The sequence below is a fragment of the Euprymna scolopes genome, chromosome 5 (assembly GCF_053919585.1).
Source record: "Euprymna scolopes isolate OS-2025 chromosome 5, ASM5391958v1, whole genome shotgun sequence".
In the NCBI taxonomy this organism is placed as follows: domain Eukaryota; kingdom Metazoa; phylum Mollusca; class Cephalopoda; order Sepiida; family Sepiolidae; genus Euprymna; species Euprymna scolopes.
Window position 1 is genome coordinate 73,153,178 of NC_136486.1, and position 22,923 is coordinate 73,176,100.

A 22,923-nucleotide genomic window follows, 5' to 3' on the forward strand; every position below is an offset into this window, starting at 1 on the left:
ATCAAATTAATTCTTTATTCATGTTTATTAATCAAATTAATTTTTTATTATTCATGTTTATTAATCAAATTAATTTTTTATTATTCATGTTTATTAATCAAATTACTTATTTATTATTTATTCATGTTTATTAATCAAATTAATTTTTTATTATTTATTCATGTTTATTAATCAAATTAATTTTTTATTATTTATTCATGTTTATTAATCAAATTAATTTTTTATTATTTATTCATGTTTATTAATCAAATTAATTTTTTATTATTCATTCATGTTTATTAATCAAATTAAATTTTATTATTTATTCATGTTTATTAATCAAATTAATTTTTTATTATGTTTATTAATCAAATTTATTTTTTGTTATGTTTATTAATCAAATTAATTTTTTATTATGTTTATTAATCAAATTAATTTTTTATTATGTTTATTAATCAAATTTATTTTTATTATGTTTATTAATCAAATTTATTTTTATTATGTATTCATGTTTATTAATCAAATTTATTTTTATTATTTATTCATGTTTTTTAATCAAATTAATTTTTTATTATTTATTCATGTTTTTTAATCAAATTAATTTTTTATTATTTATGCATGTTTTTTAATCAAATTAATTTTTTATTATGTTCATTAATCAAATTTATTTTTATTATTTATTCATGTTTATTAATCAAATTTATTTTTATTATGTATTCATGTTTATTAATCAAATTTATTTTTATTATGTATTCATGTTTATTAATCAAATTTATTTTTATTATTTATTCATGCTTATTAATCAAATTTATTTTTATTATTTATTCATGTTTTTTAATCAAATTAATTTTTTATTATTTATGCATGTTTTTTAATCAAATTAATTTTTTATTATTTATTCATGTTTTTTAATCAAATTAATTCTTTATTATTTATTCATGTTTTTTAATCAAATTAATTTTTTATTATTTATTCATGTTTTTTAATCAAATATATTCTTTATTATTTATTCATGTTTATTAATCAAATTTATTTTTTATTATTTATTCATGTTTATTAATCAAATTTATTTTTTATTATTTATTCATGTTTATTAATCAAATTTATTCTTTACTAGCGGGGGTACCCGGCGTTGCCCGAGTGTTTGTTTCCAGGACGGGGGGGGGGGGAGTTTTAAAAAATGTTATGGTAGGTAAGTAGGAAGGATCAAACCCGGAGTTATGAGTAAAAGTAGGAAAATAAAGTGTGAAAAAAAAAACAAAAAAAAAAAAACATCTGCAACGTTAACAGTTCGGCCACCAAGAAAAGTCCATTCCAGTTGTTTAGGAAAAAAAAAAAAAAAAAAAACGACTACGGTAGGTCGGCGCAAACGTGAAAATATAATGTGAATTGTCCAGCACGCTAACCACTACGCCACAGAGCACTGCAGCTTAGTTTAGTGATTTTAAATAACTTCACATGAAAGAACTACGAAGCCAAACCGGTGTTCTCTTCTCAACTGTTCCTTGTGAACGATCCCCAAACGGTGTTAAGTGGTGACAGGGAGAGGAGGAATTTATTAGAGAGAAAATATTTTACCACTTCCATTGATCTTAACGGGATTTTGGCCGTGACTTCTCAGCAGAAAAAATATAGAAATCTAAGATTATCGAGGAATTTGAGAAATAATAAGCCTATAACACACCTCAGATATTGTTCTGCCGTTTGTGCATATTATATTTGCATGAAATATCTTGATTTTTAATCCTATTAAGGTCAAAATCACACGGGGGAAAAAAATGAGTTCATTTTATTTATATAGAGATTATTTATTCATGTTTATTAATCAAATTTATTTTTATTATTTATTCATGTTTATTAATCAAATTTATTTTTATTATTTATTCATGTTTATTAATCAAATTTATTTTTATTATTTATTCATGTTTATTAATCAAATTCATTTTTTATTTATTCATGTTTATTAATCAAATCTATTTTTTATTATTTATTCATGTTAATCAAATCTATTTTTTATTATTTATTCATGTTTATTAATCAAATCTATTTTTTATTATTTATTCATGTTTATTAATCAAATTTATTCTTTATTATTTATTCATGTTTATTAAGCAAATTTATTTTTATTATTTATTCATGTTTATTAAGCAAATTTATTCTTATTATTTATTCATGTTTATTAATCAAATTTATTTTTATTATTTATTCACGTTTATTAATCAAATTTATTTTTATTATTTATTCACGTTTATTAATCAAATTTATTTTTATTATTTATTCATGTTTATTAATCAAATTAATTTTTTATTATTTATTCATGTTTATTAATCAAATTTATTTTTATTATTTATTCACGTATTTATTAACGCAATTTATAAATCATACTATGTTGAATAGTGATATAAATATGAACTTACAGAATTTGTAAATTAAATATGAATATATTTTTAAATAAAATGTACTATTTGTTGTTAACAAAAACCTAGTTCAATAAATAATACTTATTTACAGGCCTCCCCATCAGGGCTAAGTAAAACAAGATTAATTTTTAATATGGGAATATCCTAATCTGTCAAAGTGGCATATAGAAAGAGATACAAAATAAAAATTGGCCAAGTAGAAAACGATTTCTTCTCAGATATCTTAGACAAGGATTTTCTTCAAAATAAAATGATTCAGATTTTTTTTTATAAAATATAAAAATGATAATATTCAGATATTTATATTATTATTTAAATGTGTTTCATGTATGCCAGGATTGAAAAATTAAGTAGAACAAATTCCTTTAAATATTGTGCTCAAAAGATGCACATAAAATGAAAATTAATTATATAGCGTTACATATTCTGTATTTGATTTGTTTATTTGGTAGATTCAACACACACACACACACACACACACTGCACATTATGATTTTTTTATGAATATTCCAGAAAAAAATTGTTTTAATGTCTAACATTTATTCTATGAATACAAATAAAATTGCTTTGCAATTTTTCAAGAATATCTAAAATTCTATGCATTACTCTTTTACACAAAGCTAATTGTTGCATACAGCAATACTCTAACAAATTTAAAAGTGATTATATTATTAATACATGTGAGAATATTATCAATACATCAAAACATGGGACAAAACCAAGCCAATCCTATCGTATTCTGCATAACCAGTTGATACTTCAATATTGAAGACTTAATCAAAAATGATAATCTCGACAAATCAAGTGCACGTGATAGAAACATAATTCTGTTATAATCGAGGAGAGCAAAGGCATCCAAACTTAGCTAGTCATAGTAAGCCAGCACTTTTAGAATCCTATCGCAAATGACTATGTAAACATATTTATTTTAGATCAGCCTCTTTGGGTGACATTCTTAGCAGCAATACTTAAGATTTGACTTCTTAAGATATCGTGTTAAGTCAATCCCTCGACTTCTGAACATGGCAGCTAAATCCAATCCATTTTTCAGTTCATTAAGTTGTTTTTGATGATTGGAATCAATTGTTACTTTTCTTATAGGTTTCCTACTTGAGAATAATTGTTAATTACAATACTTTTTCTTAAAAGTATACTTTTTATCTTAATAAAAGTATAAAAAAAATATAAAGTAGAATCATAAAAGAAAATAAATAAAAGCAACTTACCGGTGTTTATGAAAGAAAAGTACAATGCACCACATAGTCACTAAAATTATGCCAATCATTTCACAAACTTCAAATGCCCAAGGAACATATGGCATATTGTCCAAAAATATATCCGGAAGTGGTGGATATTTGCGCATGTCTGGAACGCGTTCATGAACTATTACCATGACAAAAGAAGTGATAAGAAAAACAGTAAAAATATATAAAAAGCTTAACATGGTTTTCCAAATTTCTGGATCAAGATGTTGGGATTGCGTTCCATTCAGTTCATCACAGTCTTCGATTATGGGATTGTCATGGGATTGGCTTTCCTTTGGTTTATGATTATGTCTGGAACGCTGACGTACAACTTGTTCCAGGTGCAAGGAATTAGAAACAATAGCAGCAGCATCTGCATATAATTCCGTGTGGTTGCATCCTTGGATAGAGTTAGTAGCAGCAGTATCAAATTGAAGTTTTTGAATGTGAAGCATTAGTCTTTTAATGTCTCCCAAAACTGGAATGGATATTGGCTGTTGTTTCAAATCATTTTCACTCAGAGTCAATAATACTTGACCATCAATTCGATGGGCATCACATAACAAGTAAACATAATCACCAAAATTATTCTCTTTCAACCAAGATGCAACTTGATCACAACTCCAATTAGAGACATCCATTTTTCTTAATTAGAATTCTGAAAAGAAAAAGGAACTCAAATCAGAAAAGGTTATTTAATTATAGGTTGTCACAAAATCATTCTTGATAAACAAATGTTAAATAAACCCAAAAGAAGTTGTGCGAAAGAGTAATTTATAGTACTATTAGTACATTTTTATATTTAAAAATTATTAAATAAAAACATTTATATAAAAAAAAAAAAAAAAAAAAAATCAAAAGTTGTCTCTTAATTTAAACATGATCAACATCATGAAAATCTCATTAAAATATTGTTAAAATACTTTTCAAGTTGAGGTTTTTTTTTCTTGCTCTGACATTAATTTAAATATTTTGACAAAAGAAACATCTCTAAATGGGGTTGAATTCTAGACAGGATCAAAGAACAACTGGGGCGGGGGAATTGGGGGGGGGGAGTATATGCTGTCACTCCAAGATGAGATCAATTAATGTGTAGAATGAAAACGTTCTAGCATACTGACATGTTTATATATATATATACATATATATATATAACAAGTGACCTTGTCAGTGTGAAATATCTCTACCAAACTCCTCTCTGAATATTTGATATATAGGATATTTTGAACTCAGGAACACGTTAGATTTGATAAAAATGTAAAATAGCTACTAAGGGGTCAAAATATTAAAAAAAAAAACAGTTGATATTGGCTAAGGTAAATGGACTAACTTCTGAGCATGTGTACATATACATTTTTAGCTTGAAGTCGCTTATTTTCTTATTTTTTATCTATCTAGTGATAGCTCAGATGGTAATGACAAAGGCTGAAGTGTTAAATAATGATTATGGCTGGAGTGCTGAATGTTTTGGTTTTAATTCCAGCTAATGGCACCACAGTCATTAACTTTTCAAATCATTAGCATATATATATTGGGTACAATAGAATAATCACTATAGAATGTAAACATACCAGTGTTTAAAAAAATCTAACGAAAAAGAAATTATTACTGAGATTTTCATGAAATTTTTTATACTTATTTTTAAATAACGTATTTTAAAAGCAGTTTTCGTTAAATATGTGAGGGGAAAATATTTGTAGGTGTTCTATCCCTCCCCCATTTTGTGTTATGAAAACTAAAAATAAATTTAGGTTTATAAAAATTGCTACATTTTATAAAGCTGAAGAGTTTAAATAAAAAATATTTTTTAATATATATATTATATATAAACCATTACTTATTTCACTTACCTTGAAGTTGTAAATAAAAAAATAGGCATAAAAAATAATGTTAAAAAAAAATCAACGTTTTTTTTTTTTTAATACATATTAGTTAAATTACAAAAAAAAAATAAAATAAAATAAAAATTAACGAGTTCTACAAAATAATTTTTAAAACATTTAAGTAGAATAAAATTCCAATATTCCATGATATGAAGTTTTAAACATAGATTTTGGAGTAAGGATTTTCAACTTTTAAAATATATTTTCATATGATATAAAAAAAATGACTATTGGCAATTTTAAGATAGCAAATTTAACTACAATTTAAAATTATTTTAATTGTTAAGAGGTTGTCATTTCTGTTTGGGTGGGGTGGGGTGGGGGGTCAAGTTGATTTTTTTTTTTTAGTGCCTATTTAAAAAAATATGTACGGAGGCCTTTAATTAATAAAATTAACACAATAAACAATAGCAAAACCGTTGCTTCCCTTATTTAATTTAGTGTCTTTGGAGCCATTTAGCGTCTTGTAAAAATTATATACAATTATGAGTTAGACACAAAATTATGATGTCGCTGATACTGCATAAAATGTTGGTGATTTTACAAGAATTTGGAGGTACCTACTGTTCTAATACTTTAATGCCCTTATTTTGGCATGATTTTTGTGAGAAGGGTCATACCTAAAGAGCAGAAAATAAAAACAAGTGGTGAACTTTGTAATAAAAAAAAATATGCACTCTTTTGATATGCTTGATATATAAAATAATTCTTAGTTTTTATTAATATTATGGTGAAACTTATTTGAAAATGAACTTAAAAAGCAGCGAAAATTTTTACATACAAATATTGAAAAAAAAAAATAAATAATTGAAGCTATCCTTAAAATAAAAATGATTAATGCAGCTGGAAATCTTATAAATTTTCCTAATGTGTGTGTGTGTGTGTGTGTGTGTGTGTGTGTATGACGCAGTTTATCTCAGCCTACAGGCAACCCACCCAGGCAAGTAAGGTACCAAAATGAAGCTTATGACCCAACGGATGTTTTAGTGATCCATGTTTGGTGCATGGAAAGGCAAAAAGATATCGATTTACTAAACAACGTTTTATTTACTGGATATTTTTCCGATACAAGAACTCAAGATTGTCCAGCTGGGCAAACTTAGGTTCTTGTATTACAAATAAGTGTAAAATACTCTTCCTTTAAAATTGGGAGTGTCTTGCTTTTAATTTCACAATTGAAAAAGGAAAGATACTATACAAGGCACAAGTTTAAATAGATTTAGGTTGTTTCATACCTCATTTGTATTTTATTTAGGAGGATTGTACAATAAAAAATCTAACAGAATTATCTTCACAATAGAATGTACTGTTAGAGAAGTAGGTAGGTTTACTATTTAGCTGAGGTAAATTTACAGAAGACATTTTGTTTAGTTATACATTGGACTATTGGAGATGAACAAAATGCTCTCAGTCCATGTATAAATATGACTCAAATAATTGTGAAAGGAAATTAGTGGAGTGCATCAAAGTTGTGTTGACAAGAAAATTCTTGCTGTTTTTAACTTTTCAATTCAGATGAACATATTTCGACTCAAAAATTGAAATAAACACCATCAGAATCAACACTTTTGCCTATGCAAAATAAGTGTATCTATGTCAGTAACGTAAAAGCCTTGTGTTCTGGTGACGAAGTAGCTGAAGGCGTTTTTGATGCATTTCTCACAGAAAATTGTCGAGATGCTTAAAAAACTTGTAGTCGATAGAGAGTTGCATAGCCCAATTCATTCAACTTCTGCAGGGTCAGTAACGTGTGGTCGAGCATTGTAGTGGAGCAGAATTGAGCTTTTTCTGTTGACTGTGTGTTGTTTATTGGAAATTTATCAATGTCAGGTTTTAGTGTTTGAAAAGTTGTCTCTCTTTGACCCTTATTTCTCAGTGTTGTAAGCAACTTAGAGTTGTCTCCCTTTGTTAAGCGAAGCCGTCTTAGAATTGGGCGACTCGGAGTTGTCTCCCATGAACTTTTTAGATAAAGGCTCGTATGCAATGTGTCCTTTCCTCTTTCATGTAAACCATGTGAAATAAAACAGACGTGTCTTTCTGCGGCTCTCTGTGTATAAAAAAACTAAAAGATGTTACGTTGTTAATTGATTTGTTTTCTTTGTCATCGTCAATGTACCTTCCACTATGAAATCATTCAAGAAAGAAAGGTATATTTTTCTTTATTCACTTCCTAATTAATTTAACAAAGGTTATTAATTAACCCAACAAAGGTTATGGGTCTAGACATTAACAATAAAAAATTTTTTTAACACATTTGAAAATTGTTTCGGACTATTTGGAATTTTCAGTCGTGATAAAAACAAAAGAAAAAAGTTTTTGCTGTTTATAAGAAATAATAATTATGGATGCAAAGCTTAGTGATCTCGTGCCACTACATGATGAAATGAACTACTCGACATGACAAGTTCAAGTTCAGATAACTTTGATTAAGGATGATCTCTGGAGAATTGTTGATGGAACAGAATCTGTTCTACAACAGAACCTTGATGTATAAGCACACAGAACGTATGTGTTAAGGAGAGACAATGCATTAGCCACAATTGTTCTTTCATTGAAAACGTTACTGATATATTAAATTGGAGATTCAACTAATCGCATGATTCTTTATCTACATATTCTCTTTCGGCTTTTCTTTTAATATACTGGTGACATTTGACCAATCGTAGATATTGATCTCTATTTTGGATTGATAAATTTCCAATACCACCCCTCAATGTGAATTGGGTTTTAAGTCAGTTTTCCAACATGTGTACAGCGATTTAATAAAATTAGGCACCTATGGTCAGGTAACTTTTTCTTTTTTTACAAACCTCTCAATAGCATTACCATGCCTCTGTTAGGCAATAACTATTAATGTTGTCTGATCACTAATAACAGGTCTTGAATTTTGACAGTAGAATTTACTGAACCAACAAACAGTCCTTTTTGTGCTAAGTTTAGAAGCTGTTTTTCCTTCAGATCTGCAACCATTTGCAGTTTTCACAATTTTTTATTCCAGAAAGGTAACTGCACAAAATTTTGTTTTTCTGCTAAATCACTGAGCTTGTAAAACTGTTCTATTGCTTCTTAAGCAGTGAGATATATCAGAGATAAATACCAGGAATGTATTAGACTTGATTTACTTCAGATTTTCATTTTAAGAAAAAGAAAATGTGTCATGATGGTTTGCATACACAGCGTGTCAAATGTGATCATAATTTGCACAGCAATTTTTTCAACCTGCTGCAAATTCCTTTTGTTAGAACATCCGTTATCAGAGTATTCTTACATCACTTCTGACACCAGTGGATTAACAGTTTTCACAACGAGAAGGGTGGTTTTGTCAAAGTTTCGGATGCATTTCATCAATTTGTTAACAATACTTCTTCACTGTAATAGTTTCGCCTGAATTAAAAAAAAAACTAATGGATGAGATGAGTTACAGACTACCAAACAGTCAGCATAACCTTTGGGTGCAATTCTGGTTGGTTGGTTATTTATTTTTACGGCATGTCAACCCTTTTTGGTTATTTAATGCTGACTCCAGTGATTTGGGTAAAAAGAAAACAAAAAAAATAAACCTTCAAGTTCTTAGAGATATTTCTTCAGATGTTTATGTTTCTTGATTTGGCTGTAGTCTTCAGGATTATTTCATATTGCGGGGGTTATTTTGTCGATAGATGTTTGCTATACTTGGTTTGTATAGTTTTATTATATATTGATGATGATTTGTTTGTTGTGTGTGTTTAGATATTTTGTATATTTTCACATTTGTTGTAATAAGTGTTTAGATTTTGTTGTATATTCCAGTTTTTTAAGGCAGGCTATGATTTTTTTGGTTTCGACTTCTTTGAATATCTTTTCTAATTTTCTTTTGTTAAAATATTTTCCTCTTATAATTTTTCTATTTTTATAATCCTCAAATATGTTTTATAGTCAATAAGTATCCACATTGGCACTTTGTTGTTCTTGTTTTAATAAATAATTGTGGGTTAGATGTGTATGTCCTATGTGGAGTCGGTTTAGTATGACTTCTCTTCTGTTTATTTTTTTTCCTGTGTCCATTTTTTTTAAGATTGGTTGTTATTTTGAAGCGTTTGTTTTCTTTATTCAGATTCCATGACTTTTGCTATTTCTCTTTTAAATGTTTATCTATTGTTGGTTTCAGGTCTGTATAGGAATTTTGAGATTTTTATCTATGGTCATTTTAAGCGATGACTTTGCTGCTAGGTCAGCTTTGTCTCCTCCTTGTATACCTATGTAACTTGGTATCCAGCAAAGTATGATTTCTTTTCTTTTTTTCTAGATTGTTTATTTTAATCATTATATTTATTATTAGGGGGGGGGGTTCTAGTTTTTCCCCTTTTAGAGCTATTAATACAGATAATGAGTCAGAGAAGATGATACATTTTTGGTTGTGGTCTTCTGTTATGATATCAAGTGCCATATCTATGGCAGTTGCTTCAGTACTAAAGATAGATGCTTTGTTTGGTAATCTTTTTCTTTTGGTAGTTTTTCCTGTTGTTGCAGCGCTGCCGGTGCTTTTTGTGTCCTTGGAACCGTCAGTGTAAATGTTTTGGTGGTTTGGAAATTTTTCTTTAATTTCTGATAATTTGTTCAGGTGTGTTTTTGTTTTAGGGAGTTTGTTGAGACCTAGTATTATGTTGGATTTTTGTATAGTCCACGGAGGGATATCTATTAATTTAGTTTTCTGAATTTTGCTTAGTGGTATATTTGTTTCTTTAATGATTTTATTCATTCGGAGCCCGAAAGTCTTTGTTTTGTTTTCATTTTTGCTGAATAATGTTCTGTATGATGGGTTTAGTGTGCAGTTGTGGGTTGGATTTAAGTTGCAGGATTGAAATTTAATGAGGTATTGTATATGTCGTGGAGTACAAATCACCCCTATTTCAGAACTAAGTGGAATGAACTAGTCCTAAGAATACCACTGGTTTCAGAGACAAAATGGAGACATTCATACCATTTTTAACCGCATGCTACGAACACGTTCCTCTCATACCACTTTAGTGGGTCCTGTATTTTTTATAATAAATACATCTTATATTTTATACACTTTAAACTACTTGTGGTTCCGTTCATTTATTTGATGAATTTGATGAGGTATTGTATAGCACGGGTCTACAACAGTATAGCTAGCTTTTCTTGTCTTAGCTTTAATGATGGTTCATTTGCTTGAATACCACTGGTTTCAGAGACTAAACGGAGACATTCATACCATGTTTAACCGCATGCTATAAACACGTTCCTCTCATACCACTTTAGTGGCTCCTGTATTCTTTATGATAAATACATATATTTTATACACTTTACACTACTTGTGGTTTCTTTCGTTTGTAACCCCTAGCACGGGTCTACAACAGTATAGCCAGCTTTTCTCGTCTTAGTTTTAATGATGGTTCATTTGCTTTTATATAAAGACTTTCTACTGGGGAGGTGGGGAAGGCAGCAAGTTCAAGTCTCAGTCCCTGATGGAGATCGTGTCTAATGTTTGTAGGTATGATTTCCTGGCTGAACCGTAGATCATAGAGCCATAGTCTGATTTAGATTGAATTATTGTTTTGTAGAGTTTAAGAAGAGTATCCTGATCTGCTCCCCATTTTGTGTGAGCCACCACACATACTAGTTGTAGAGCCTGATTGCATTTTGTCCGAAGCTTTTGGATATGTGGTATAAAAGTTAGTTTTTTGTCAAACGTTATGCCAAGAAATTTATATTCTTCTACAACCGGTATTTCATCATTATATAGTTTCAAATCTGAGTTTAGATGTAGCTTGCATTGTTGATAAAAGTGTATGCACTTAGTTTTTGTGAAGCCATTTGTTGTAATCCATTTAAGTATTTTGTTAATGGATTGCTGGAGTTGTCGCTTTATAGTGTTCATGTATTTTGATTGGTAACAGATAATAAAATCATCGACATACATGGCGCCATTTACCCCAGGATTGAGGCAATGGATTATGTCATTTATTTTTATATTGAATAGAGTAACTGAAAGTATGCTTCCTTGTGGGATTCCTTCGATTTGTTTTTCTGGTTTTGACAGAGTTGGTCCTATTTTTGTTCTAAAGATTCTATCTGATAGGAAGTTTTGGATGAATATTGGGAGTCTGCCTCTTAGTCTGAGTTTGTGTAGATCTTTTAATATCCCATATTTCCAAGTGGTGTTGAATGCTTTTTCCAAAAAAGACAGCAACGAAGTGTTCTTTTTTTTTTATGTTAGTTTCTCTGATGTTTCAAATCTAATTATGTTGTCATTTGTGCTCATTTTTTTCCTAAAGCCGCATTGATATTTGGTTATTTTATTATTCTTTTCCAAATACCAGACTCGTCTGTTATTTATCATACATTCAATTATTTTACATAAGCAGCTAGTTAAGGCTATTGGTCTACAATTTTGTGGGTTGCTATGGTCCTTGTTTGGCTTGAGGATTGGTATAATTGTTGTTGTCTTCCAGGTTTTTGGTAGTTTTCCCGTTGTCCAAATGTTATTGTACATGTGTAGTAAATATTCAAGGGATTCCTGGAGGGAGTTGTTTGATGAATTCGTATCGGATTCCGTCGGGTCCCTCTGCTGTGTTGCATGACATTTCTATTGAATTTTTTTAACTCTGTCATAGTGAACAGCTTGTTGTAGTGTTCCATGTTATTAGATGAAAAAATTAATTTTGTTCTTTTCTCTTGTTTTGATTTTCTGGGATTTTTTATTATTTGTTTTGGAGTTTTCTGCATAGGTTTTGACTAGTAAATTTGCTATTTCTGCTTTAGTGGTCGTTTTATTTTGTCCTGTTACAAGATGTCTTATAGTGGAGGTTGAAGGTTTTCCAGAAATTTTTCTTACCATTTCCCAAATTTGTTTGGGTTTTGCATTTGTGTTGAGTTTACTTACATAGTCTTTCCTTTTCTTTTATTGTTCTGCGTGATTTTGCTCAGTTATTTTTTAAATTCAATTAAATTTTGGGTAGTTGGTGTGGTCTTGAATTTTCGTAGAGCTGCACGCCAGAGTGTTATTGCTTTTTGGCAATCTTCATTGAACCATGGTTTATTTTTCGATGCTTTTGTTTGTCCTTTAGGTATGCATTCCTTTGCTACAGTGGTTTCTGTAAAATGATTACCTTCTAGATCTTGATTTTCGTTTCTTATTAATCTTTTTTTGCATTCTCTTTGGAATTTCTCCCAGTCTGCTTTTTTTAGTTTCCAGTGTATGGGAGTTTCCTCATTCAGAGTGTATGTTTCCAGTACAATTGGGAAGTGATCAATTCCATATGTATCATCATATATTTTCCATGTAAAGTCCATAAAAGGTTTTGAGTCACATAAGGTTAGATCTATCGATGATCCTGATCCAGTGGCGGGGTTTAGATAGGTGGATGTTTTGTTGTTTAGTAAGCATAAATTAGTGCTGTTTATGAATGTTTCCAATGTTTTGCCTTTGGGGTCTAGCTTTTTGCAACCCCATATTGGGTTGTGGCTGTTGAAGTCTCCCAGCAAAAGGTAGGGTTTGAGGAGTTGTTCTATAAGGTCGTTTATTTCTTTTGTATTTATAGTTTCATTTGGGGGTATGTATATGGAACAGATAGTGATGGTTTTATGTAATGTAATTTGAGTTGCTATTGCTTGTAGCTTTGTTTTTATATTTATTTTGCTATGAGGTATGTTTTTCCTGATGAGTATTGTTGTACCTGCATTAGCTCTGTGTCCTGTGTTGTTGATAAAATTGTATGCTCCGTAGTGTTTCATTTGCAGTTTGTTTTTTCTTGTAGGAAGGTTTCTTGTAGGCAGATGACAGCAGGGCCTAACTGTGATATGAGTACCAGTAGCTCGTTGTAATTCGCTTTTATACCCCTACAATTCCATTGTATAATTCTGTGTGTAATGTTTTGTATTTTGGCTGGTGGTTTGGGTTTTGGCTGTCTATTATTGTTATTATTTATCTGTATGTTTTGTTGCTTCTATCAGCTTTCCTGCTTCTGGGAAGGTTTTGTAGATATTGCGAAAATTCATCCATTTTTTGTATTATTTTAGTTTTTTGGTTTGATATCTCATTTGGTGGTATTTCTGTTTTGGATCTAGATTGGGAACGTTGGCGAGGTTTTTCGGTTTCCAGGCTTTTTGGTTTAGTTTCTTTTTTTGTGGCTTTTTGATTTTTTCTGTCTTGAGTGCCTTTCTGGGCTTTTGATTTCGATTAGTTCAAATTTGTTTTCATCCTCAACCAGCACCATTTCTGTTTTTTGTTTATTATGTTGCTTTTCTTTAGGTTTTGTTTTAGTAGGTGAAAAATACTTGGGTTTAGTAGTGGTATTGGATAAGTTTGGAGTTTCAGCTTCATCTCTCTCGGACTGGGGATTCTCCTTCAGGTCCCATTTAGTTAGTTTAGTTAAGTTAAGTTTTCCTTTAATATCTCCACCAGTAACTTTAATTTTTTCATCAATTCAGTCAGGTTGTTTTGTACGGTCTCTTGTTTCGAGATCGGGCTATTTGTAGTTTTTGCTATACTTGCATATGTTGGGGAGTTTGGTGTGCCCTCAACTAGTCTTCTTGCCTCCAGATATTGTAGATTTCTGGTGTGTTTGATTTTTGCTATTAGTTTTTCCTTCTTTCAAACTTTGCATTCCTTTGAATCAGCTGCTTTTGTTTGCACATTTTGATGGCATTTCGCAGTTGATGTGTTCCCCAATTCCACCACAGTTTTTGCATGTTGGTGGTTTAGTGCATCTATCTTTGTGGTGGCCGAATTTATGGCAGTTGTGATATTGTAAGGGGTTTGGAATATAGATTTCTACCTGCTCTATTATATAGCCGATTTTTATTTCTGTGGGAGGTTTGGGAGTATTGAAGTTTAGGATGTAGATGTTTGTTGGACTCATTTGGTTATTTTTTATTTTTATTCTGTGTCTTCTTGCTCCTTTAAGTAGCAATACACGTGAAAAAATTTAAATGGCTTAAAATATTTCAATATTGGTATATATAGAAAGAGCTTGATAAGCTAAGAAAGAATCTTTTAAAAAAATTTAAATCCAATTAAAATCAAGGAAGTTATGACTATTTTTATGCCCTGTGTGTTTGGATATTTTTCCCCTCTTTAAGACCATATGCATTTTGTCACATTTTTTGCACTACTTTTACAGTAAAAATGCTATATCTTTGTTAAAACACAAGACTAAGCAATGAAATTTGCCATATAAGTATTTTTGTGCAAGGAATCTTAATATGCTACTGAAAATCTCCAGAAATTAATGGTTTCCAAATAATCTGCAGTAAATGCATATAAATATGCTGCGATTACTTAAAAATGCCATGTATTCATTAAAAGAAAAGAAGTTAGAGAACTCAAAGTTTAGTTGTAATGCATTTTATGTGCCAAAAACTGAAATCGAAATCTAGGATTGGTTAAAAATGAATATATTGCAATATTTCTTTGGTATTATTGTAGATTAATACCTTCTGTTACCCCCCCCCATCTGACCACCTCTCCAAAATATGTGATTCTACCTTTTATAGACAATTGCATGTGAACAACCTGAAAAACTTTAAAAGATAAACAAAAATTATTTTAAAATTTAATGTAAAATGATTTGTCATTTTGAATCATTCAAGCGTTTTAGGGCAGTTACCCCCCCCTTTTTTCCTATGATAGATAAATCATAGGTGTTTTTTGTTTTTGTTTGTTTTCTAAAAGGTGATTATGTGTGGTTTTAAGAGGGTCTTTGTGCAATTATGAGAAGGTAGGGAGGTTGCCACTCTAACTTAGGGTAAATGATAAGGCTAAGGAAAATTACGTGTGAACATCCTGAAGACGATAGAAACAAAACAAAAACAATTTTAGAATTTAGAGTAGGGGTTGGTTTCACATAAATGTAAAATAATTCACCATTTCAAGCCGATCCTAGCATTTTAGGACAGTTGACAAATTTAATGGGGGGGGGGATTAATCATGTGCACTTTTCTTTAAACGTTTTTTCTGCTTTTTTTTTTACATTTATATGAACTCACAGAGGAAGTTTGTTTAGAGGGAAGCTCTGCCACTTGTACTTAGCGTTATTGTTAAGGCTAAAGGTTTTAGGAGGAGGCTTGCCACTCGTACCTAGGATTAGACATAGAATTAAGTGAGTTTATTTTTAAAGAGAGTGTTTGATACCCATTGTGAAACTTTACAAGAATTATGACAAACAGACAAAAATAAATGTTATTTAAAAAAGTGACGTCCCTCTAACAGAAAACATGATGCTTGGAAAAATATCAAGTATTTAAATTCTATTTAAATATAAAAAAAGAAACAAGTTTTTGTTAAAGCTGGCAAATTGTTAAAAATTTTTAATTAATATTATTTTGATTTTTAATTACATTTCATGTCTTTTCCTACCGTTGTTATTTTTTAACTGAGCACCTCCTACAAATATTTAAATATTGATTTTTTTTAATAATCAGGTAGATTAGTTTCCATTCGATAATAATTCACTGAAAACATTTTTTAAGGGAAGAAAATTAGAAGTGTGTGTACCGTCCGTACACTTGAACCAAAACATCATATTTCACATTTTTGCTTGTTAAAATATTTTAAAATTTACTACTACCCAATTTTTAAAAATATTTGTATGGTTGAACTAAATAAAAAATATTTGTATGGTTTAGCTCTAACTAAACATGTAAGAATTTTTTTTATAACCAGATTTTCAATTAAAAAAAAAAAAAAATCGATTTGGAATAAAAATAGACAACAAAAACAAATGTCTGTTTACGCCATGTTATCGTTGTTGCTGCTGCTGCTGAGTGCTACGGTCATTAATACTACAGAAGTTTTGATTCAAATTCATAACGATTTTTTCGGATATTATGTTTTTAAATTGCTACGTACCACTAGAGAAAACACTGTTCAATCATCTTTTTAACGAATAAACATAGTAAAAAGTTTTATTTAATAGTGAGTGTCCGAAGAAAATTTTTCAAAACTTTCAATACTCATCATTTTGAAGTCTTTTTTTTTTACACAACAAAAAACGAGTGGTTAAATGAATTTCGTACACTCGAAATTATTAAAAACGACATCTCTTTTAGCTAATTTCCAAATTTCATGAAAAAAAATTCTTAACAGAAACACGGTACAAATGTTTAGAAATCGGGGGGGGGGGGGTCGTTACAAAATCTTACCGAAAATGCTGTTTTATGATGTTCACATTTTTATCACTTTATTTGCTTAAAACTCTAAAAATATATAATGTATGTTATTATTTACTAATTCATTTGAAAGTATATTCATTTCCGAACAAAACGGTGGTATTTTGAAGACTTAAAGTGCTTTGGTTTTTAAAATATGACTATTTTAGCAGAAACCCCTTGAAATCTGTGATTATCCAAAGCGTTTTAACGGCCATGTGTATTGATACTTTAAGATATTTTTAATTTCTTCTGGCAAGCAAAGTACAAGTTCTGAGCTCTTTATCACACCCTTTGAAGAGTTCAAAGTGATGTGGAGATAGGCTTTTATTTTGAGGTTGTGGATGTGGTTTTGATTTAGGAGTGTACTTGCTGAGAGTTTATTTGGTATTTCTATAAAGAGGGTGTTGTTACTTAGTTTTTTGATTTACGTAGTTTTGGTTATAGATCTGATTTCTTTTTCGATAATGAATGGGGACAATTTGGTGATTGGAGTACTGCTCTTAATAGATTCCAAAACAATGGATCTTGGGAATATTCTATGATTATCTAATTCTATATCCGAGTCTGATTCATTTTCACTTTCTGGATGGGGGTCTTTCGATTTTTTTTGGAAGCCATAAATTATATTTTTTTCCTTCATCATCCTTGCTCCCCACCCTCCCCGGAGCCCTAAATTGGGAGATGGTTGCGGGGGAAACCCATTCACCCAAACACCTCAGGGATACAAGGATGATATACTCAAACAGTGAGTGTATCTGCTTATGGCGGTTTCTTTATTTACTTGGACCCAACAAGTTATAATAAATGGTTGTTGTCGGTAGGATCTATTTCTCTATTTGATTGGCCCTTGCCATCGCCTTCTAATATCAGTATGTTTTTTTTGTTTTTTTTTTTTAAAGGTGTTTGTGTGTGATGTATTTGTATTTCTTTTTTTGTGAGGGTTTACTGTTATTAGGGCTTGGCATGACTTGCTGATTGATCAGGTCGGGCCTTCCCGACCGCCCATCTAACTGAAGTAAGGGCCAAAGTGGAGTGTTGTAGACTCACGGCCATTTGAATCAGAGTCATGAGGTACTCAGCTACCAGGATCCCATTCTAGATCATTACGGGTCGCCACCCACAGCCAACAGGTGGCCCCATTGAGGGACTTTTACTCTCTGCAGGGGGGCAGTTGGTGTATTCTAATGCCCCACTGACAGGGTTGGGAAGTAGGGAAAGAAAAAAAAGGAAAAGTGGAGGGGAAGGGGGCTGTTGTTTTTGTAGAACATAATTAAGTTTTACAAAAGAGAATAGAAAACAAAAACAGTAAATCGACGTAGGTGCATTTCATCTCAGGAAGCCAATAGACAGTCTGATCTGGTAGCAGCAGGTGTAATTCTGGCTTCAGGAAGTGTTATGGAGCTTCATCAGCATCTAATCATTAAGCTGAGTGTCACCAGTTGACATAAAGAACCAACTTTTCATCGCAAGTCACAACCTAGTTGAGAAACGGGTCATTCTTGTTGTATAAAAAAGAAGATGACAATTCTAAATGGTGTTTGTTTTGGTTGTCATTAAATTCGTGGGACACCCATTTATGAAGTTTTTTGTCTTTCCAATCTCTCTCATGTGGTTGAAAATCGTCGTATACACTATGTCTAATTCTGAAGCAAACTCTCGTACAGTTGTGTGTGGATTAGCTTCGACTAAGATTCTTAATTGTTGTCAACGCCCAATGGCTGACCACTATGTTCATCATCTTTAAGACTCTTGTCACCGTCACAAAATTTCTTAAACCGCCACTGTGTTGTGTGTTCAGTAGTGGCTCCTGGGCCAATGTTTGGTTGATGTCGCAAGCTGTTTCAGCAGCTTTTGAGATTAGCCAACTTGTATTTAACATTCTAAAAAGAAAACATAAGTATTTTAAAATGATTTTAATTTAAATAATTAGAGTGAAAACCCCTCTTTAAAATGATATATAAAGTAGAGGTATGATTAACAAAACCTTATTAGAAAATACATTTGAAATCAAAATTAAAAATTCCGCAAGAACTTTTTTCTTAACTATGAAGAGAAGTGTTGTAAAGATTTTCTTCAATATTGATTGACACGACTATCTATGGCAACACATCAAAGGCTGTAAATGACAAAGCTCTCTCTGATTCTCTCTCCTCTGATCTCGAACGAGTGGATCAGTGGGGGAAGACGTGGCTGGTTACCTTTAATGCATCTAAAACCAAACTCCTATCTTTACATCATCAACGCTTTGATTCCCATCTGACATCAATTGAAATGGATGGCTCTCGTCTAGGAGAAGCCCCATGTTTTGACAAGCTTCTGGGCTTGACCTTCACCCCTGATCTGAAATGGAACACGTACATCAAGTCTGTTGCCAAGGTCACTGGAAAGATGGTGGGATTCTTCTACCGCTCCAGAAGATATCTTACTACTGATGCAATTCTCTATCTATATAAAAGCCAAGTACGTCCAGAGATGGAATACTGCTGCCATATCTGGGCAGGAGCTGCTAAAAACAGCCTATCCTGCCTTGACAGAGTATAAAATAGACTTTGTGGCTTAGTGGGGATGCCCTTTTCTCTTCCCTGCAACCTCTCTCCCACAGAAGAGACGTTGCGAGCCTATCTTTGTTTTATCGTTATTTCCATGGCAGATGCTCGTCTGAACTCCAATCTCTGGTCCCCCCTCGCCAATCTTTTACGAAAAACACCCATCTAGCTGAATCCACTGTCAAAAACTTTCCCCACTCTTTATCTATGCCTAAATCAAAACGTAAATTCCATGAACAAAGCTTCTTTTTTAGAACTGCATGCCTGTGGAACTCTGTTCTGTCTGCCTGCTTCCCTCCTGACTACAACTTGGATGTCTTCAAGTCCAACATAAACAAATTCCTGATGAACCGCCCCCTTAAGTAGACACTTTAAATATCCACACTAACATACTGTACTTACAATAACCCTTATCTCTGAGTGGCTCCCGGGCCTTGATAAGTGGTGACCACCTTGTAAAAAAAAAAAAAAAAAAAAAAATTCTGCTAATGGCTAAGTTAATAAATAGAGTCTCTACTTTGTTATTAGATGTATAAATGTAAATACTTTTTTTGTGATTAATTAGAAGGTGCACCATTCTTTGTATGAACCAATGTTTAGTGCAAGGAGATTGGGCTTCAAATACTGTGTTATTTTGAATATTTAATCAGGGTGGAGTATCCTCATGCCAGGTTGTTTGACAAACCTTTGTACAGAAAACAATCGATGATTGCATCTAGGGATCATTCAAATTCTCTCCTTTTTCTTACAATTAAAAGCAAAAGTGCTGACCCAAATGATACAATAATTGTACTTTTACAACAATTGCAAATAATTTAAAAAATGTTAAGTACCTCTGTCAGCGGTCATATTTACCACTTGAAAGGCTTAAGAAAATCAATTGTTGCCTTGTATAAAAAAGATGAGTAGCTTTATTTTTTTGTTTTCCATCTCATTTAAGATTTTCTGTATATTTGAATGGTTAAAAGGTATGAAAGTCAGGGTAACAATATCACCAGAAGAAACAGTTCTTTGAAATCTTCTTTGCATAAAAAATGAGGACAGACATTAACAAAGAGTTCTTTCTCAAAACCAGTTTGACACCATCCTACCTTGAAAGTTTATAAAATGATTGGTAACATACATGCATTGTGTTGATAGGAAAATACACTATCTTATACATTCTTCTACATTTAGTAAAGAAAATGGAATTATTTTTGACAAATAAAAACTTTCATATTATGTAATACAGTCTAAAAAGCAATAAAAACAATAAACCATGCTAATATATGCTTATGTTTAATAAGCAACACCTTTCGGGCAAAATTTGACTTTATTCATCAGTCTCCTTCTAGGGTGATACACGGACTCTAGCACTTTTATAAAAATTTTAAGCCTTTTTGTAAAACAATTCCTGTTTGGCTCACAGTTTCTGATATCACTTCTATATTGGAGACAAATCTCTTTCCATAGAAGCATTCTTTTGAGGTCTGCAAGCACCCAGTAGGTTTTCGAAGCCAGATTTGGAGAATAGGTGCAGAAGCAATTCACAGTGCAATTCATGTAGTTTTGTTGTCATTGTGATCAACTTATAAACATAGTGCATTGTCTTAGTTTTCATTTGTGACTATCTTTTTAGAGATGTCTTCCTTCAAATACACGAATAATGCTATATAATATTCTCTATGGATGTTCTTCTATTCTTCCGGTAATCAATGAACAAAATACCTTACACATCCCAAAATACAGAGACTAAAACTTTGCATCTGTTTGCTTCCGACAGCGTTTACCTACTCAGCTGATTGCCAATTTGACTCCAATGTGAAGTGGTGACTCAATGTTTTATCCAGTTGCAAACAATGTTCTGAATCCTTGACACATTCTTGTTTTTGATTGTTTTTAATCAACAGTGAGCAAACACTGCATTCACTTTGAACCCAGAACGAGAAAGTTGAGAAACGTTTATGCAAAATGGTGAATACACTGTTTTCTTATATATTCAACTTCTCTGCTATCTTACACAACTTCAATTCATGCACAGTCAAAACAAGTTTATGGACTTTTTATGGTTTCTAAGACAACGGACAAATTTGAGGGTTTTTTTTTTTATTATACACTAACGGGAGTCTATAAGCTACTCAAAGATAAGGGTCAATCAGTATGTCAGGAGGACAGTGAAAACAACATAAAGATTGATAACAATGGCTGAGATTTGGTCGGATTTAGGTTATTTAAGAAAACTTAACGTTAGACTCGAAACTGACCATGTTATAGTTAGATGAGAAGCAGCCTTGTGTGTTCTTTTGAAAGAAACTTGATCATAGAAATTCATTTAGTTTTACATACACAGAGGGAGAAAAGAAAATTATTTACAGTGCTTGTAGTTAAGCGAGTCTTTGCTGTGAAAGTTTTACAGGGGGTACCATATATTGGAGCTCAGCATCTACCATAAAAATAACTATATAATAGGAAACCACTAATTATCTCTCCTGCGTGAAAAAGAGGTGGATTCCATTTCAGGTGTGGAGTGAAAATCAGTACTAGAAGCTAACCAAAACTTCTTCAAGGAAAGAGCTATTTCTCTCAATTGAAGCAAAGTGAGGATCCAAGCATTGGTGGAAAAAGGAAAGAAGTTTGATTTTAGATGCATTAAAAATAACCAGACCAATTTTTTCCCCATTGTGCAACATGTTCGAGGTTAGAAGAGATAAAAATCAGAGAATCTGAGCATTCAACCACATTTGTGTTTGTATGACCATGCTTAAAAGTTGGCATACGATTTCTTAACCATTGTTTTCAACAAAGCAGAGTCAGAATAACATTTAGCAAGTCTTTGCTTTGCTTGACCAGCATGTCTCCCATCAGAAAACCACGCTTTATCAACACACAAAATTCAGATTTTCCCACTATTTTGAAGATTTGCTATAGTAGCATTACTGAAATAACTATGAGGGGCATTCGAAAGTAATGCTTACTATTCTTTATTCTAGAAGATTGCAGTTATGATGACTCATGAAAGTTTCATCTCTGTTGCAGATATTGATGGTGTGAGACGAAGAAAGCAACCCTTGTCATAGATGTGCATCAGAAGCAGAGATGCATCATTAAATTTCTGGCAAAAGTGTATTGAGAATAGTGTAAAAAGAAATTCTAGAGCATTTGTTTTAATGATAGCATCCCTTGTCTTGATAGCTCTTTAACTTTTTGAGTTAAAAAAATAACAGGCTTTACTTTAGGAATGACCCTCATATTTGTAATAAATCATATCAAGTTTAAATTTTGACATTGTCATTTGAAAGTGTACTTCATAAAAATCATATGGACTTCTTTCATCTATATATGAGACTCAAGATTTATTGAGCGAGGAGTTAAGATAATAAAACACTTATGTATATAAGGGTGTTTTGCAATTAAAAAAGTGATCATTTTTTCTCAGCCTCATGGAAAGCACAAACGTATTATATATTAATGCTATTACAATTTTTATTTTCAATATTTCAAACGATTTTCCTAAAAAGTATATTTTTTGATCAAGATTAATTGAATATGCAATTTTTATAAAATACATTTTCAACTTTGTATGATGGTCATTTCAAATGTTCTTAATGTTTCTTTGTCATTACACATGCATGACAACAACACTTGAAACTGTGTTTATCGTATTCAGTCTAACATCCATTTTACATGCAGACATGCGTTGAATGGCTTTTAGAAAAGA

General features: G+C 31.2%; 1 protein-coding gene across 2 annotated transcripts in view; it reads right to left on the reverse strand.

Moving 5' to 3' along the window:
* Positions 1-22,923, reverse strand: part of LOC145276842 (sphingomyelin synthase-related protein 1-like) — a 195,543-nt gene that overhangs the window by 105,245 nt on the left and 67,375 nt on the right. For both annotated transcript variants that reach the window (XM_080128205.1, XM_080128206.1), the window contains one exon: positions 3,626-4,301. In XM_080128205.1, coding sequence (XP_079984331.1) covers positions 3,626-4,284 — 659 coding nt within the window. In that variant the 5' untranslated portion in view covers positions 4,285-4,301. The remainder of the gene's footprint in view (positions 1-3,625; positions 4,302-22,923) is intronic.